Source organism: Myxine glutinosa, chromosome 7, assembly GCF_964187855.1.
Source record: "Myxine glutinosa chromosome 7, kmMyxGlut1.1, whole genome shotgun sequence".
In the NCBI taxonomy this organism is placed as follows: domain Eukaryota; kingdom Metazoa; phylum Chordata; class Myxini; order Myxiniformes; family Myxinidae; genus Myxine; species Myxine glutinosa.
The window spans coordinates 157,197,323-157,216,644 of NC_136267.1; the positions used below are offsets into that span (position 1 = coordinate 157,197,323).

Below are 19,322 nucleotides of genomic sequence, written 5' to 3' on the forward strand. Positions count from 1 at the left end.
AATTTCTAATTTGGATAGGATACTGACAAACAATGGTAGGTACACAAATATATATAAAATGGCCAGGTTAGGGTAGGGTAGGGTTTGAATTTCTAATTTGGATAGGATACTGACAAACAATGTTAAGAACACAAATATATATAAAATGGCCAGGTTAGGGTAGGGTAGGGTTTGAATTTCTAATTTGGATAGGATAATGACAAACAATGGTAAGAACACAAAGATATAAAATGGTGAGGTTAGGGTAGGGTAGGGTATAAATTTCATATTTGGATAGGATACTGACAAACAATGGTAAGAACACAAAGATATAAAATGGTGAGTTTAGGGTAGGGTAGGGTATGAATTTCATATTTGGATAGGATAATGACAAACAATGGTAAGAACACAAAGATATAAAATGGCCAGGTTAGGGTAGGGTAGGGTATGAATTTCTAGTTTGGATAGGATACTGACAAACAATGGTAAGAACACAAAGATATAAAATGGTGAGTTTAGGGTAGGGTAGGGTATGAATTTCATATTTGGATAGGATAATGACAAACAATGGTAAGAACACAAAGATATAAAATGGCCAGGTTAGGGTAGGGTAGGGTATGAATTTCTAGTTTGGATAGGATACTGACAAACAATGGTAAGAACACAAAGATATATAAAATGGTCAGTTTAGGGTAGGGTTGGGTATGAATTTCTAATTTGGATAGGATACTGACAAACAATGGTAAGAACACAAAGATATATAAAATGGTCAGTTTAGGGTAGGGTTGGGTATGAATTTCTAATTTGGATAGGATACTGACAAACAATGGTAGGTACACAAATATATATAAAATGGTCAGTTTAGGGTAGAGTAGGGTATGAATTTCATATTTGGATAAGATACTGACAAACAATGGTAAGAACACAAAGATATAAAATGGCCAGGTTAGGGTAGGGTAGGGTATGAATTTCTAATTTGGATAGGATACTGACAAACAATGGTAAGAACACAAAGATATATAAAATGGTGAGGTTAGGGTAGGGTAGGGTATGAATTTCTAATTTGGATAGGATACTGACAAACAATGGTAAGAACACAAATATATATAAAATGGTCAGTTTAGGGTAGGGTAGGGTATGAATTTCTAATTTGGATAGGATACTGACAAACAATGGTAAGAACACAAATATATATAAAATGGTCAGTTTAGGGTAGAGTAGGGTATGAATTTCTAATTTGGATAGGATACTGACAAACAATGGTAAGAACACAAATATATATAAAATGGTCAGTTTAGGGTAGGGTTGGGTATGAATTTCTAATTTGGATAGGATACTGACAAACAATGGTAAGAACACAAAGATATATAAAATGGTCAGGTTAGGGTAGAGTAGGGTATGAATTTCTAATTTGGATAGGATACTGACAAACAATGGTAAGAACACAAATATATATAAAATGGTCAGTTTAGGGTAGAGTAGGGTATGAATTTCTAATTTGGATAGGATACTGACAAACAATGGTAAGAACACAAATATATATAAAATGGTCAGTTTAGGGTAGGGTTGGGTATGAATTTCTAATTTGGATAGGATACTGACAAACAATGGTAAGAACACAAAGATATATAAAATGGTCAGTTTAGGGTAGGGATGGGTATGAATTTCTAATTTGGATAGGATACTGACAAACAATGGTAAGAACACAAAGATATATAAAATGGTCAGGTTAGGGTAGGGTTGGGTATGAATTTCTAATTTGGATAGGATACTGACAAACAATGGTAAGAACACAAATATATATAAAATGGTCAGTTTAGGGTAGGGTTGGGTATGAATTTCTAATTTGGATAGGATACTGACAAACAATGGTAGGTACACAAAGATATAAAATGGTGAGGGTAGGGTAGGGTAGGGTATGAATTTCTACTTTGGATAGGATACTGACAAACAATGGTAGGTACACAAATATATATATATGGTGAGGTTAGGGTAGAGGCGGGTATGAATTTAAAATTTGGATAGGATACTGACAAACAATGGTAAGAACACAAAGATATAAAATGGTGAGGTTAGGGTCGGGTAGGGTTTGAATTTCTAATTTGGATAGGATACTGACAAACAATGGTAAGAACACAAATATATATAAAATGGTCAGGTTAGGGTAGGGTCCGGTATGAATTAAAAATTTGGATAGGATACTGACAAACAATGGTAAGAACACAAAAATATATAAAATGGTCAGGTTAGGGTGGGGTCGGGTAGGAATTTCATATTTGGATAGGATACTGACAAACAATGGTAGCTACTCTTTTCAAAAGCAATGTGGGATCCTTATCCTCCATCAGCGAATGCTGGCATATGGGACACAATTGATGCAAGGCCCTGTTTACAAAGCACTGAGGTAAGATGTTAAATCAGAACTGGATTTGAACTCAAGACAAGACACCTCAAAGTTGAATAGACAACCCTGAACCACCTACCAGCTCTCCTCGAGTCTCAGAGGCATATTGTGCACTTACTCTGACCAAAAATACAAGACAGAGGCATATTTACGGTGAGTATAATTTACAACATCTCGACCTGACTACCAGGGTCGTGGGTAGACAGATTTAAGGCAGATTTAACTGAGAGTTGCTCAATAGAGTTTGACGTAAGCACTCCGTATGGTTATTTCGCAGGCCCAATGGACAGAATCGGTTTTTGATATCAAGTGGAATTTCTCTCTAAATAAAGCTTTAAATAAATAAATAAAAACGTCGGTAAATAAATAAAAACCTTGATAAACAAATATCGATTAATCTGGATAAATAAATTTTTAAAACTCTACTTTTCCTTATCATAAAAAAAACTCCTCGAGGCAAACATTTTTGAACAAGAAGTTCAAAATCAGTGTGGAGTAAAACTTTTGAGTGAATGTACGATTCAATTACTGTATGATGTAATGAATAAAACCAGCTGACGAAGCATGCACAACTAGCTAGGGAAGGCACAACTGTTGCCTGAAAATAATCAGGGTGCAGGCTTCAGCCACAAGGCCTCTAAATATATCTCCGCATGGCCGCTGCACCGGTACACCATGCGAAGAGACGAGGAGACGGAGAGGGAGAAGGAGGTGATAGTATAGATAAACGGAGGGCCATGTGGATTGAAGACAAATGTACAAAGTCACCTGAGGGGTTACATAAGGGTCAGGGTGGAAGGTGTGAAGATGATGAGTTGGAGAAACATAGATGGAAACTTGATGAGGGTAAGAAACATGCTCACTATGTGCTCTGTGGTATGGAATTTGTTGCTCGAATATAAATCTGCGAAATTAAAATCTCCCCTCATTTCTTTCCTGACCTGGAGATTTTGCTTTGCTTTCCTGGCTGATTATATATTATATTCTTGAATGGCGAAATATTGATGAATATATTGTTTTTGTTATTTTTGTTTGAGGGGGGAGGTGCTCGATTTCATGAGGGGTGGGGCGGGGGGGGCAGGGGGTTAGGTGGAAGCTCAGTGTAGTAGTGCATTTGTCTTTGTTGACTGGTTCTTGCTCGATTTCATGAGGGGGAAGGGAGGGAGGGTGGGGTGAGGGGGAGATGGAAGCTCAATGTAGTAGTGCATTTCTTTTTGTCTGCTTCACGATTTGATTCTGCAGGGGGCAGGGGGTTGGGAAACTCAGTACAGTGGTGCATCTGTCTTTTTTGCGTGGTTCTTGCTCGATTCTGTGGGAGGAGGGGGGGGCGTGGGGGATGAGGGGGAAGTAGTGCATTTTGTGTGTGTTTGTGTGTGTGTTTGTATATGTGTGTCGACACCTATAAATTTTCACTTAAAACTTTTTCCCCTCAACAACCGCTTGTCTGGTGTTGGCTTAGCGGTTAGGGTGCCGGCTTGGGATCCTAGGATCCTGGGTTCGAATCCCGGTTGATCGCTGAATTAACGCCAGGGGGGTTGACTCAGCCTGTCATCCTTCCGAGGTCGGAAAATTGAGTACCAGCTTGCTGGGATGAATGATCCCGGTGTGTACCCCGGTTTAGAATAGGTGCACCGTATCCCTGCACATCGTAAGAGGCGACCAAGGGTTGGCGTCAGGAAGGGCATCCGGCCATAAAAACATTGCCTCAAACAGGGAACCATGATTGTCATGGGGCCTGCAAGGCTAACCGCCGCTCTAGCGGGGAAAACGGCCTTAAAACGATCATTCATTCAACCGCTTGTCCGATCAATGTGAAACTTTAAAACGAGGAGTGACTCCCCATGGAGAGTATTTTATTGACCAGTGAGGTACCCGTGCTAAGCACGGGTGGGAGGCCAGAAGCAAACAGGCAATGCAGATACGGCGAATGTTAAAGCATGAAACCAATAAATGATACATTCCTGTAGTACCTTCAGTAGCACGTCAGACATGGACAGCAAGTTTGTGAAGGACTTCCATGAAAAAATGTACCCGTTCGCAAACAAACGGGTACGTTCACGTATAGAAACATCAATCGTTGGTCCGTGACAAATCTGCATATGGCGATCCTCGAAGTTCACGTTCAGAAAGTAGAAACCATCACGGCATGTCGTCATTCACTTGAACTCGATATCTCTTATTTCATTCCAAACAACATAACTCCAATCACAAATTAATCACAAAATAAACTTTTAACAACATTGTTAATGTTTCCTTCATTGTAAAAACTACCAATTGAACAGTTAAAAGGATTTTGAGCCGATAGGTGTTACAGCCTCAGCAAGATCGATGGAGACAGCGATCTGTTAGCTTATACTATGTGGAATTGGAATTCTCTATCCCAAATAGCTATGTGGAATTCTCTCATGTAGAGAATAAACCCACGTCATTTGATCTTTGGCCGAGATAATTATTTACTTTTAATGATGTTTATGTACGAATCAAAAAGAAGATAATTGGTTTTGGGTCATCCTTTCCGCATATCTTGTGGGATTGTGCGTTGGAGAGACGGTCGTGATGGCGGGGAGGGGGTTGGCATTCTCTCAAGCAGGGATTCAACCCATGTCCTTATAAAAGGTCTTTGTCCGAGGTCACCGAGTCTGATCGGTGCAGCCGATTATTGCGGTACCCGGGAAAATAACGTTATGCGGGAGACCAAACCTGCAAATGCTGGAGGCCAAAGCTGAAATTGGAAAAAATAATATAGCCTATTTTACTCTAGGGGATCCTAGGATTACCCACCCAAAATATCGTTGCGATCGGTTCAGCCGTTTTTGCGGTACCTTACAACGGACGGACAGACGGACAGACGGATGGATGGATAGACAGACAGACAGACAGACAGACGGACGGACATTTGGTGAATTATATTAAGATAACTCTGATGTCATGGGTCACACGATGAGGCAGCCATATTGGATAAAAGGAAAACTTTTGTACATCCTCTCCGAAACTGTTCAACAAAAAAAATTTAAACTTGGCATTAGCCATCAACCCCTCATGGTGTACATACAATAATAACGATGACATCATCAGTGAAGTGGTAATCCAGCCATAATTGGTTGAATCAAAATCCTTATCTGAAAAACCTGAAACTTCATATATCTAGAGTGTGATCAGTTACCAAGCAGCTAGTTAACGCTTGCATAGCTAGATATTCCTCATCAACGGTTGTGAATGGAGTGCTTGCTTGATTGATTCAGCAACTCTACAAATCTACAAATTTTCAGCAACTCTACAAAACAAAGCGCGCTACAAATAACTCGGTAGCTGAACACGCCCCTGATCTACGACAGGATGCGAGCGAAGAATTAAATTTATGATGTTATCAGTCACATGGTCTGGCGGCCATATTGTCTTTTAAAATAAAAATATGGTATTTTTTTTTAATTTTTCCATAATGTACACAAAGGTGGTCGTTAAATATCCTAATAACCAATTAAGTTACACATAATGGCAAAGTATGTGACATAATAGGGTGCATGGATGGATGATACTGGTATATCGGCCATAATACTAGTACCCGACTGCAAAGCCGCAATGAGCCGGCGAAGCCAAAGCATCTTGCCACTATTTTACCCATCACTATGGCATCAGTAGGTTAGGTAGTTGGTAGTAGGTAGGTGTAGTAGGTACCGTACCTAGTTCAAAATGACACCATTTGCATTCTGGATGAGATTAAAATTTATAACATTTCCTTCTTGATTAATTCGGTGAATTCCGTCTCAACTTCGGATATTTCCGGCCGTGAAAAACTATCCCCTACGGCCACGAGATTTCTAAAAAATATTTCTTCGTCAATTTTAGTATATTTGATGCCGTTTTCAGCGTCCGAAATGTGGTGAAAAGCTTTTTTGAAATGTTTTTTCAAATGCTCGAATCTCATTGGTTCCGGTAATTGGTGACGATTTTCGTTGAAGATAACCAGGCCCGGGGAACGAGGTTGGTCTTAAAGTATTTTAATTACAAATTAGAGGTGCATACGATTGTGAATCAAACAAAGACGAGTGAAACAAACTCCTATTGAACTTTTCGCAATTTTTTATGCATACTTCCGCATCCGGAAGATGGCGGCCTCCAATGAGTGACTTGGTTTTTGAAATATTTTTTCAAATGCTCGAATCTCATTGGTTCCGGTGTTTGGTGACGATTTTCGTTGAAGTTAACCAGGGCCCGTGCGGGCCTGGGGAACAGGTTGGTCTTTAAGTATTTTAATTACAAATTAGATGTGCATAAGATTGTGAATCAAAAACAGATGGGTGAAACAAACTCCTATTGAACTTTTTCTCAATTTTTATGCATACTTCCGCATCCACAAGATGGCGGCCTCCATTGAGTGATTTGGTGCGTCAAAGCTTGGAATTCTCAAAGGATCCAGCATAATCTGGTTTTTCAACATAATACGTACGCGTTCATTCACAACACCGGCTTCGCCGGCTATTAGTGTTTTAAGTTAACGATGTGTGTGTTTGTGTATGTGTGTTTGTGTGTGTTTGTGTGTGTTTGTGTGTGTGTGTGTGTGTTTGTTTGTTTGTGTGTGTGTGTTTGTGTATGTGTGGTTGTGTGTGTGTTTGTGTGTATGTGTTTGTGTGTGTATGTGTTTGTGTGTGTTTGTGTGTGTTCAAGCTTTAACCCTTGGATGCATTTGGGTACGATACCGCCACTCTTCCATTCGGGGGTCTTTTATGCCCTCAGGCTATGCTGTTTTTTTGTTTCGCTATAACTTTGTTGTAAAAACGTTTTTACCCAAGATCTTTCATATATTCTTCGAAGAAAGGGTGGTGCATGTCCCTCTGTGTGTAGATTCTTTGTTTTTCGTTGAGGATTGGGGGGATTTTTTTTTTTACATTTTTATCCCATCACATTGCCTGGGGGCATGATTTTGTTTTTGCGATAACTTTGTTATAATAACGTGTTTACCCATAATTTTTCATATGTGCTTTGAATAAAGGGTAATACATAATATTCCTGTGTGACTGTTTTGGTTTTTTCTTTTCAGGGTCTGAGAGAATGTATTTTTTAAATTTTACCCCATTAATGCATTTGGGGGTCTTTTTGGACAGGTTTAGTATTTAGGTTATTGTTGGTAAAAACAAACCAATAAGATGTAATTTTCTTTATTGCTGTTTTATTTTAGATCTATTCTTTTTATTTTTATCATTAATATTTAATACCCTCTCCCCCTTCCCCCCCCCCCCCCCCCTTTACATAGCACTGCTGAATGTGTGTGTGTGTGTGTGTGTGTGTGATGTGTTCTGATGTATCTTCCACACCCTTTGACCCACAGGGCTCAAACTTGGCATGAAGAATGTTTGCTTCCCCAGAATAGTTTTGGAATTCGATCCCCCCCCCCCCCACACCCCCACCGTCTTGAATGTGTGGGTGGTGGGGTAGGGAAAGAAACCCCCGACAACACAGATGTATTTCCAAGACATGCATTTTCAAAAAAATCAATACAAAACATTTTCAACAGTAAATTTCTTCTTATTTATTGGTGATGGCATGGCATTCTTAAGGATGGCATTTGTTGCACAAAAGCAGGCTGTGCCCATTGCACACATGCTGTGAGCATTTTTGGCATGTCGTGGAGATTTTTCTGTCCTGTTTTGTACAGTAAGTGCATATTTTCCTTTTTTTGGCACCACCTGTGGACGTCTCGGCTGTTGGGCTCCAAATGCCAAAAATCTCCATGGAATATTTGACGCTGTTTGGAAGTGAAGGGTTGTTATTCAGCCTGTCTTCCATATGAGGCATTACCATTTCCACAACAAGTTCTTTCAGGCACAAGCGGCATACCTTTGGATGGAATTCTGGATGTTGTGATGAAAACAGCAGAAACGCATTCAGGCAGGCAACATCCAGGACGTTTTACCACAGTGCCATGGACCACCTCCTGGTTTGTCGTTTGCATGAATATGTGCGAACTATTTGATCCATGGTATCCACGCCGCCTTTAGTGCTGTTATAGTAGCCGATTATTTCAGGCTTTTTTTTCCTGCTCGTTCCTTCCATGATCGCCTTGTCATGGTGTCGTGTGCTGAGCAAAATTACGGCTTTGTTGGGTCTTGGCACATAGCTCACCATAGTTAGATTTTCAGTGAATCCAAATTCACTGCTGTGATGCTCTCTGTCCTTTCTGGCTACCATCAGTGCAGAGATATCGGCCTTATTTTTCTTAAGTGTTCCCACAAGCGTCAGACGTTTCTCCAGCAGTGTCCGAGCAAATGGAACACTCACAAAGAAGTTGTCCAAGGTGATATTTCGTCCTGAACCCCTCAATGGACCACACAATAGTAAGGGCATTTTATGAGATATTTCACAAATCTGTTAACTAAATTGTTACCAAAAAATTTCTTCACCAATATGTTTGTAAAGGTGTGTAATAACATGTGTTAAAATGTTGAAGTTCAACTCCCGTGGGAAACCCAGAAAAAAAGGTGTTGAATTCGGGTACCGAAAAATTATTTTCGAGAATTTTAATTTTTTTTAATCGGCCCTTAAGTAGCTTATGAGGGGTCAAATAAGGGTTTTTCATGATTCTGAGTTGATTGTTAACATTTATATTTTCACTTTTACATTTACACACAAAGTAGCTTTTATTTCACATACATATATAATACTCAAGAGTTATTTCTCATTCACGCTCCTCCTCAGTGAAGGCAAGTTTCATGATGTGTTGATAGATGGCTGCATCGATGAGGAGGTGAACACGGATTTCCTTGTCAAAACATCCTCCATCCATGATGTGGTTGGCTGTCGTACTTCCAGGATAGATCAACTGGATCACATCTAGTAGTCCAGAATCTTCCATGATGTTACCCATTGATCCAAGATAAGACTTCAGCAGGTGAAAACCACCCAACCTTGGAATAAAAACCACCTTTAGAGGCCATTTTTCCCCGCAAGCGGGGGTTGGCCTTTTTCGGGAACTGTGGTTGTTGTTGTTTTTCGGTCCCCTTTTTGAAGCAATGTTTTACGGCCGGATGCCCTTCCTGACGCCAACCCTTTTTGCCGCCTTTAACGACAAGCAGGGAATTACCAGTGAACTGGTACTCAATTTGCCGACCTCGGAAGGATGACAGGCTGAGTCAACCCCCCTGGCGTTAATTCAGCGATTGACCGGGATTCGAACCCAACCTTGGAATGACGGGTAGATTTGCCTGCTTTATTATATTCACAGCCTTCAGCCAAATCGGAAGATCAAAGGTCACTATAGCGACCCCAGCGCGCCGTATGCACTCTTTCAGAGTGGTGAAGATGGTGTTGAGGGCATTAGGGTCTCCTTCAATAACTGGGAGGAACTCGATCTGTGTGCTCTGCTTTGCATCATTAGCATGGATTCTCTTCATCCAGCCATTCCAGTTGGAGTGTGGGAACTCAGGATCGTTGGCTTTGATCACCCACCCCGCTGCCCAGAGTGTGTCACCTGGAGTGAGGAGTGGCTGATCATGAGCCAGGGAGGAGGAAAGCTCAGCGAGGGGGAGAAACATGATCGCGTTCGTTCCTATCTGTTTCCTGTTCGTAAATGGAATAATCTTTACTTCAGTTCCTCTCAGGATCTTAGCTTTGTCGAGTGCCTTCAACTTCACCCGGGGGAAAGCTGCTGTTGTCTGTGGATCTGGCAAAGGTGGTGCCGGAGAGGTGACTTCGATCCAACCCATTGAGTGAAAGGGAGTGTTTCCGTGAATAGAGACAATGTTTAAATCTATATTGTCTCCAACAAACTGAGTGACTGCATTGTTTGTTTCCCCAACCTCCATAAAGACCACCTGATCATTACTTGACAATTCACTTTCACTGGCTGGCACTTTGGCTGTCATCACTGATTGATCCTCAAGCGCAGCATCAACCGCAACCTCATCATTGATCTGTTCATCGGTTTCCTCCACAATGGTGTCAAGAGTGCCAGAAGTATCTGGAACATCATCTCCACTCCTACTATTAAGGAAGCAGTATTTGTAGTTTTGTGTCTCCGTGTAAGACTCAGTGTATCCCAGCCGGTGGAACTTGTTGAGCATCCATTTTGACCCAAATCTATGATCAAGTTGTATGGCAAGCCCCATTTGGTGTGGCAATACTCCAGACCGAGGTCGACAGGCCTTAATAAAATTCTGTCCCCAAACGGCAACTCTTTCGTCTGTCTTGACAATCGGTCTCAAGAACATCTGAAGGCTTGCAGGAACAAGTGTCAGCTGACTATCGATGTCAGTCATACTGTGTGTGGTGGGGTATGACTTTGGACCTAAATCAATCAAGGCAATATCATTGGATATGAACTTGAGTGCCGTCTTTATGATCTGAGTCTTCTCATCTCCATGGTCAAGATTAGCATGATGCCCTCGCAGAATATTGTCGGTGCCATCTTTGAGACAGAGTACATCTGCCCTTCTTTCCTGTGTTGTGAAATACAAGGTGTCTTCGTATTTCTCTAGAAGTTTTATCTTTAGCCAATGCTTTGAATAAGAAAGGCTCTTCTCTGGTGACTGATCAAACTCCTGCAGCTTTTCATGGACTTGGTCCATGTTCATTACCCCAAGCTCTAATTCTGAGTCTAACCATTCGCAGAATTCAATAAAAACTGCCTCTCGCTCCTCATCAATACTCCTCTGTCCTCTCTTCCTTTTTCCTTCCTCATCAGTCTTGGACAAACTGTCACCTCTCGCAAACATAAGTTTGCATCGCAAATGGTACAGTGTTTCTTCTGCTACCAAGTCGTTGATCCCTTCCAGGCGTCCAGTGACTTCAGTGCCCCAGTCATCCCCGCGACTCCGTGCTGTCTTCAGCAAGCTTGCCTTCAGTGTATCTGCAGTCAAATTATCTGGCACTCTGTATTTCTTTGTAGCTTGTGCTGGATTATTTTTGTAGAGCTGGGCTGGTTGGTTGCAAAGAATGCATACATCCTTATACAGGAGGTCAACTGACTGTGATCTTCTAGAACTGCAGCCAGTTGATGAACTGAACTCACAAGTAGTGCGTCTTCTCTTCAACTTTGATGACTCTTTCTCTGCCTTTGATGCTTGAGCTGACTTCTTGGTGGTTGCAACAAAGTTGTTGTACAGATCATTTTTACACTTCTGGTGGTACCTCAGTTTTCCTTCATTTTGAGCCTCCTTCATACGTTCCACAACAGTAACATTTTCGACAGTTTCTGCTTGTTTCAATAAAGTTGAGTATCCCTTTGGAGTTGCCTGTATGAGCCTTTCAGCTGGTGTATCCGAGCGTGCACAGATGAAGCAATTGAGCACAGGTGGAGTAACGTCTTCATCCATATTGCTAGACTCCATGTCCTGCAAAGTAGAAAATGAGATATATTTAGAAATTATTTTTCCACAAAGGAGTGTCTGTGGTGAAATATAAATGTTAACAATCAACTCAGAATCATGAAAAACCCTTATTTGACCCCTCATAAGTTACTTAAGGGCCGATAAAAAAAAAAAAATTCTCGAAAATAATTTTTCGGTACCCGAATTCAACAGCTTTTTTTCTGGGTTTCCCACGGGAGTTGACCTTCAACATTTTAACACATGTTATTACACACCTTTACAAACATATTGGTGAAGAAATTTTTTGGTAACAATTTAGTTAACAGATTTTCATATGTTTCCCTTACTACAATGTCTGTATGACATTTGATCCGAGGTTTTTTTGCATGGCTTGCCCAGGCTGTCCACCTGTGTATGCCATGCCATCCACAGCATACGAGGTCTTTGCATCACAAGCCCAAAATATATTGATGCCATATTGTACCGGTTTTCTCGGCCTATATTGGATAAATTTACAACGGCCTCTGAATGGTACCAGTTGCTCATCCACAGTGATGCCACGTAACACAATTGTGTCAACTAGTGCCCTATGACACTCAATAGCAGACTAGGCAGACTGAGCTGGTAATATAAATTCAGCACACGAACAATGTTTCAATTGTGCGAACCATATGTGCAAAATTCCAATGGATATAACAAGATGAATGGTTAGACTATATTTTTATACTTACAGGCAATGTTTTTGAAGGCTCACAAACAATGATTGCAAGAGATTGACAAAGACTGCAAAATGGCAGGCTAACTTGTCACCACTTCCTGTTAGGTTGTGACCTGTGATATCACAACATGTTATACACAATGTCAAACTGTTCCGAAAATACCCACAAATGCATTAATGGGGGTAAAATTAAAAAAATTAATTCCCCCGATCGTGAAAGAAAAAAACCCCAAAACACACAAACAGGAACATGTATTTATTACCCTTCATTCAAAGCAAACATGAAAGATCATGGGGAAAAACGTTTTTATAGCAAAGTTATAGCAAAACAAAAATCATGCTTGGCCCGGGTCCAAAAAGACCCATGATGCATTCCTGGTGGTAAAAAATTTAAAATACATTCTCCCCAACCCTGAGAATAAAAAAAAAAAACACTCACAAAGAAATATGTATTACCCTTTATTCAAAGCACAGATGAAAGATCATGGGTAAAAACGTTTTCATAACAAAGTTATCGCAAAAACAAAATCATGCCCCCAGGGAATGTGATGGGATAAAAATTTAATTAATAAATTTTCCCCCAATCCTGAACGGAAAAAAAACAACACAAACACAGGAGCATGCACCACCCTTTATTGAAAGCATTTATGAAAGGTCATGCAAATATAAGTTAATATAACAAAGTTATAGCAAAACAAAAATCATGCTTGGCCTGGGTCGAAAAAGACCCACAAATGCATTAATGGGGGTAAAATACATTCTCCCCGACCCTGAAAATAAAAAAGCCATAACGCACACACAAGAATGTGTATTACCCTTTATTTGAAGCATATATGACAGATCATGGGTGTAAACATTTTTATAACGTAGTTATAGCAAAAACAAAATTATGCCGGCCCAAAAAGCCCCCCGAATGCATCCGAGGGTTAACTTTTTACCATTTGGGTTCTGTCATCAAATTCTCAATAAAAACCCTTATTAGGAAAATATGGAGGAGAATAATTAATAATTGGGTCAAAACTGCAAAGGGTAAAGTCACAATAAGTAGAAATAGGCCTTATTAGCCTGTCCACAACGCACCAGCACGAGACGGCAAGTTTTTCGTTTTTTAATCCCTTCCTTGTTTCTTTATTTATTTACCAATCAGCTTCAGTGTGTCTGTCCAGGCTAGAACTTTTTACCACTTAAGCTTTTGTCATAAATTTTCAACAAACATTTATCTTACTATAATTCACCAAATGTCTGTCTGTCTGTCAGTCTGTCTGTCCGTCCGTCTGTCTGTTCGAAGGTACCGCAAAAATGGCTGAACCGATCGCAACGATATTTTTGGTGGGTAATCCTGGTGGGTAATTACTTTACCCTTGAGTAAAATAGACTATATTGTTTTTTCCAATTTCAGCGTTGGCCTCCAGCATTTTCAGGTTTGGACTCCCGCATAACGTTATTTTCCTGGGTGCCGCACAAACCGCTGCACAGCTGCACCGATTTGGTCTCAGTGACCTCGGACAAAGACCTTTTATAAGGACATGGGTTGAATCCCTGCTTGAGAGAATGCCAACCCCCTCCCCGCCATCACGGTCGTCTATCCAAATCACAATCTGACGAGATATGCGGAAAGGGCGACCCAAAACCAATTATCTTCTTTTTGATTCGTATATAAACATCATTAAAAGTAAATAATGACCTCGGCCAAAATTCAAACGACGTGAGTTTAATCTCTACATTATATAATTCCACATAGCTATTGGGGCGGTGTATCAACTAACAGATCGCTGTCTCCATCGATCTTGCCAAGGCCGTAACACCTATCGGCTCAAAATCCTTTAACTGTTGACTTGGTAGTTTTTACAATGAAGGAAACATTAACAATGTTGTTAAAAGTTTATTTTGTGATTAATTTGTGGGACCATGGTGATTTGAGTTATGTTGTTTGGAATGAAAAAAGAGATATCGGCTTCAAGTAAATGACGACATGCCGTTATGGTTTCTACATTCTAAATGTGAACGTCACGGATTGCCATATGCAGATTCGCCACAGTCCCACGATCGATGTTTCTATACGTGAACGTGCCCGTTTGTTTGCGAACGGGTACGTTTTTCATGGAAGTCCTTCACGAACTTGCTGTCCATGTCTGACGTGCGACTGAGGGTGCTACAGGAATGTGGAATTTATTAGTTTCATGCTTTGGCATTCGCCATGTCTGCATTGCCTGTTTGCTTCTGGCCTCCCACCCGTGCAAAGCACGGGTATCTCACCAGTTATAAGAATATGGAGAATACAAATTAATATATTTTATTGTTTTTTAAAGCTGTTGTTTTCATCAAATCAAGTTTAGTTTGAGCAGAAAGCGGACGAGGTTTGAATTTTGAGTTGCTTTCTGGTTGGCCCATCCCCCGCAGAGCGGAAGATCTGGTTTTGCAATCACGTGTGTGTGTGTGTGTGTGTGTGTGTGTGTGTGGTGTGTGTGTGTGTCATTAAGTGTGTGTGTGTGTGTGTGTGTGTGTGTGAGTGTGTGTGTGTGTGTGTCATTAACGCTGACCTGGTCAGCCCCAACATGTGTCTGTCCATCCGTCTGTCCGGCGAATACCGTTTTTATCATTTCAGCTTTTGTCATCAAATTATCAACAAAACTTTATTATGAGAATATAGAGAAGCCAAATTTATAATTTGGTCAAAAGGTCAAAAGTCAGTGTCATCTAAAATTATAAATTTTCATCCAATTGACCTGAAATTTAAAGAATTTGCATATTGGCTCACTGAAGTGGTTCACCAATGAAAAGCTAGAAGCTGATTGTTTTTTTAAATATCAAAAGGCCAAGGTCACCAAAAAAAAAATTTTCATCAATTTAAATTGTTTTCATTAATTTTTATTTTCTATTCAGCCTGGTGGAAGTATATTATGCGCTCTACCGAGTGCCCTTCAGGTTTGGGGCTGTTTTTTGCCAGGAAAAGCAACAACCCCTTTTAAAATCTCTCCGGCAGCCTGTTCAATGGATAGGGAGCATTGTAGCAGTCATCCATTCTAATTGTGCTTCCACACATCATTGACCTTTGGAGACATTCATTTCATTGTGCCATCAATGGATGCCATTGATATTTTGCCATACATCACATAATGTGTTACCAGTTTTTATTTTATGTAAAACAGTGCCATTAAAGTCATCCTCATTTTGTGATTTAAAAAAATCAACAAAACCCCAAATGTTTTAATTCATCTGTTGAACATGCATGCCTTATTTAGCAATATCTAGTTTAATTTTTGATAAATGTAACGGTTTTTAAATAATTTTCTCGTTTGTTGTTATGATAAAAAGCAGCCCATGCTTAACCCTTTCTTTGTGTACATATACTGAACATCAAAAGAAACTTATCACTTTCATTTTTTGAAATGTGCAGCTTCACAAACACGTTTCTTCAATTGAAATGGCTTATTATGTAACGGGAACTTCACTTCAACCACCTGGTTGATCAACAATGGCATGCTTGAGTGGTTCTGTATAGGGATCTTTCCCTTTAAATAATGACCCTCATAATGAAATCCTTCAGTTCTCGTGGGTATACATTCATTTACTGCTCTAGATGCTTCTGACAGGGAAAACAACAAGAAAATTCAGATGCCACGCCTGACATCTGAACAACGTTTAAGGGCAATTGGGATTCTTGAGGCTGGTGTAAGCCAGCAAACAATTGCCCAACGTCTTGGTTGCCCACAGCCTGCAATTTCCAACCTGGCCAGGCGGTACGGTGAAACTGGAACTGTGAATGATAGTCCACGAAGAGGAAGACCACAGGTAACCACCCCAAACCAAGACTGCTGGATTGTGCTGCAGCATCTTCAGGATCGTTTCCACCCTGCGACGCACACAGCTGCAGCGACAAAAGGTCGCCAAAACAACCGCATCAGTGTCTCTACTGTGCGGAGGCGCTTGAGAAGTTGGGGCCTGATGGCAAGACGTCCTTGCAGAGGTCCAGTGTTGAATGCAGTGCATCAGTGGAACAGACTAAGATGGTGTCTGCAGCATCGCCGCTGGACACAGCAACAGTGGAGTCCAGTCTATTTCAGCGATGAGTCCAGATTTTGCCTCCATGCTGCTGATGGGCGTCAACGGGTATGGCACAGAGGTGGGGAAAGGTATGCATCATGCTGTATTCACCAGATCAATCATTGGGGAGGACCCAGTGTGATGGTATAGGCCAGCATTTCCACCCATTTCAGGTCACCTCTGGTTGTCATCAAAGGCAATCTCACTAGTCAGCGTTATGTCAATGAAGTTTTGAGACCTCATCTGCTGCCATTTCTCCAGGCTCATCCTGACATGACATCGCAGTTTTCCAGCAGGACAACGCTCGACCCCATGCTGCTCGCCTGACCACCAACTTCCTCCAGGAACAGGTTGTTGAAGTGATGCCTTGGATGCCTTATTCTCAATCTCATTGAGCATTTATGGGATGAGCTTGGTCGACATCTTGCATCGAGATCAACGGCTGTGAATCAGCAAATGCTCATTCAAGGCTTGCAGGAGGAGTGGGACAGACTTCCCCAATTCCGTGGACTATCATGCGTCGGAGGTGTACAGCCTGCATCACAGCTCAGGGAGGACACACACGATATTGAGGACTGCTTTCATTCTGTCCTTGACTGTTAGGAGTGTTGTGTCCATTCCCGTGTCATTTTGTTTTGACTGTATTCAGGTGCGTGCCTTTGTGTTGCAGTGCTGTGAGTTTTGTTGCACCACCCCGTGTGATGTTCATGCTTTTTGTTTTTAGCCGCGTCGCAGACGCTGGTCATAGAGTGCCCTCTGCTGTTGTTGTTGTTCTTCTTGTTCTTCTTGTTCTTGTTCTTGCAGAGAAGACAAAACCTCAAAGCTCCACCCATTCTGGGAACCATAGCTCCACCCATTCTGGGAGAGGCCTCATGTAAACAAATATCCACCATTTTATTAACTTGCATAGCTTTAAGGCCTGTTTTGTAGGCCCGTGGTGTCTTCCTCTCTCACACAGTTTTATTTCAAATCAAATTCGATATATCATTTCATTTTTCACAGTCGCCAACATAGTTTTAGACTCGGTTGAAAAAAAACGGGAAGAAAATCCGATGAAAGTTGCCCTTTATAGAACGAAATGAATTCTCAAAGGCCTGTAACTTCAAGTCCATTGAGATTTTTTTTTTAAATCGCGGCATGGTCAGTCATACACCGCCCGAAATAACAGACGGGAAAATGCCGAGATATATATATATTTTGTTTAAATCGCAGCATGGTCAGTCATACACCGCCCGAAATAACAGATGGGAAAATGCCGAGATATATTAAAAATTTGTCCATTTGATGACAATCGTCACGATGAAATATTTAATTTATACGTCGTCACAATAATGTGGAGAGAGGAGCATAGCTTCGTTCACATGTCGCCACATACGGGAAATTGCCGAGATATATTATTTTTAAATCGCGGCATGGTCAGTCATACACCGCCTGAAATAACAGACGGGAAAATGCCGAGATATATGAAAAATTCGTCGCCACACACGGGAAATTGCCGAGATATATTTTCACTTTGCACAAAAATAACATCAAGTAATCGAATCAATAGGAATGTCCTGTGCCTATAACATCGACGTTATAGGCACAGCTGCATCTAGGCATTGTGTAACATCGACGCGGCTTTTGTTTTAATTAAAACTTTTTGTACTTTTTTGTGATTGAGGCTACCTCTTGTTTATTGACATGTGTTTAATAAAGATAGCTGAACCTTTACCTGTGTTCAAATATTTTAAATTTTTGCGTGGAAAATTTCAATGGGTGTCCTAAAGATTTGATAAGTTTCTTTTGATGTTGAGTTTATAATTACACCATCTATTTAAGTCCCCTGCAGGATGGAGGCATCCTTCGACAATTTTGGGGGTTGTTTGGCAAGCTTGCCAGACTTTCCAAGTATAGGTTTGCGATTGAGTCAGGGCATTGCAATTTCAGCGATTTGTAATTTGCTCAGGGTGACAGCAATAAATCGCCTCGTCTTCATGGAGGAATCCGTAGGATATTTTACTTCCACAGACTAATGCTAGCAGAAAGGACACCCAGCTTGCCATCAACTCAAGGATGCCACGTGCCATTGTGAAGAAATGCCCTGCGTATGAAGCACCAATTTGACAGTTTATAGTTGGAGCAAGGATCAAAGACTAAATGGCTCAATAGGCAGTGCGTACCTCTTCACCATCCTGTCAGACATATAGGGCCTTCAGAAAGTATTCACACATCTTGATATTTTTCACATTTTGTTGTGTTACACCCAGAATTTAAAATGAATTAAACTTAAATTTTTTGTCACCGATCTATACAAAATACCCCATGATGACAGTGAGAACATGTTTTTAGAAATTTTTACAAACTTATTGAAAATAAAATACAGAAATATCTAATTTACAAAAGTATTCAACCCCCTGAGTCAATACCTTGTAGAAGCGCCTTTGGCAGCGATTACAGCTTTGAATGTTATTGGGTATGTCTGTATCAGCTTTGCACATTTGGATTTGAGGAGTTTCTCCAATTCTTCCATGCAGATTTGCTCAAGCCCTGTCAAGTTGGATGGGGAGCGTCGGTGAACAGCAATGTTCAAATCTTTCCACAGATTCTCTATGGGATTCAAATCTGGGCTTTGCTGGGCTTTGGCCGGGCCACTCAAGGACTTTCATGTTCTTGTTCTGAAGCCATTCCAGTGTTGCTTTGGCTGTATGCTTGGGGTCATTGTCCTGTTGGAATGTAAATCTTCGCTGTAGTCTAAGGTCTTCTGCACGCCTCATGTTCTCAGTGTCCTTCACGTGCCTTTATGCAAACTCCAGGTGTGCTGTCATGTGCCTTTTTCTCAGGAGTGGTTTCCATCTGTTCAATCTCACATAAGGCCGAGATTTGTGAAGTGCTG

The 19,322-nt window shown here is 40.8% G+C and overlaps 1 protein-coding gene across 1 annotated transcript in view; it reads left to right on the forward strand.

Annotated features, from left to right (window-relative positions):
- The first annotated feature begins 2,957 nt into the window (after nt 1-2,957).
- The window catches only part of LOC137431767 (5'-AMP-activated protein kinase subunit gamma-1-like), a 137,056-nt gene continuing 120,691 nt past the window's right edge, over nt 2,958-19,322 (forward strand). The window contains exon 1 of the mRNA XM_068123465.2: nt 2,958-3,229. Within this exon, the coding sequence (XP_067979566.2) occupies nt 3,037-3,229 (193 nt within the window). The 5' untranslated portion in view covers nt 2,958-3,036. The remainder of the gene's footprint in view (nt 3,230-19,322) is intronic.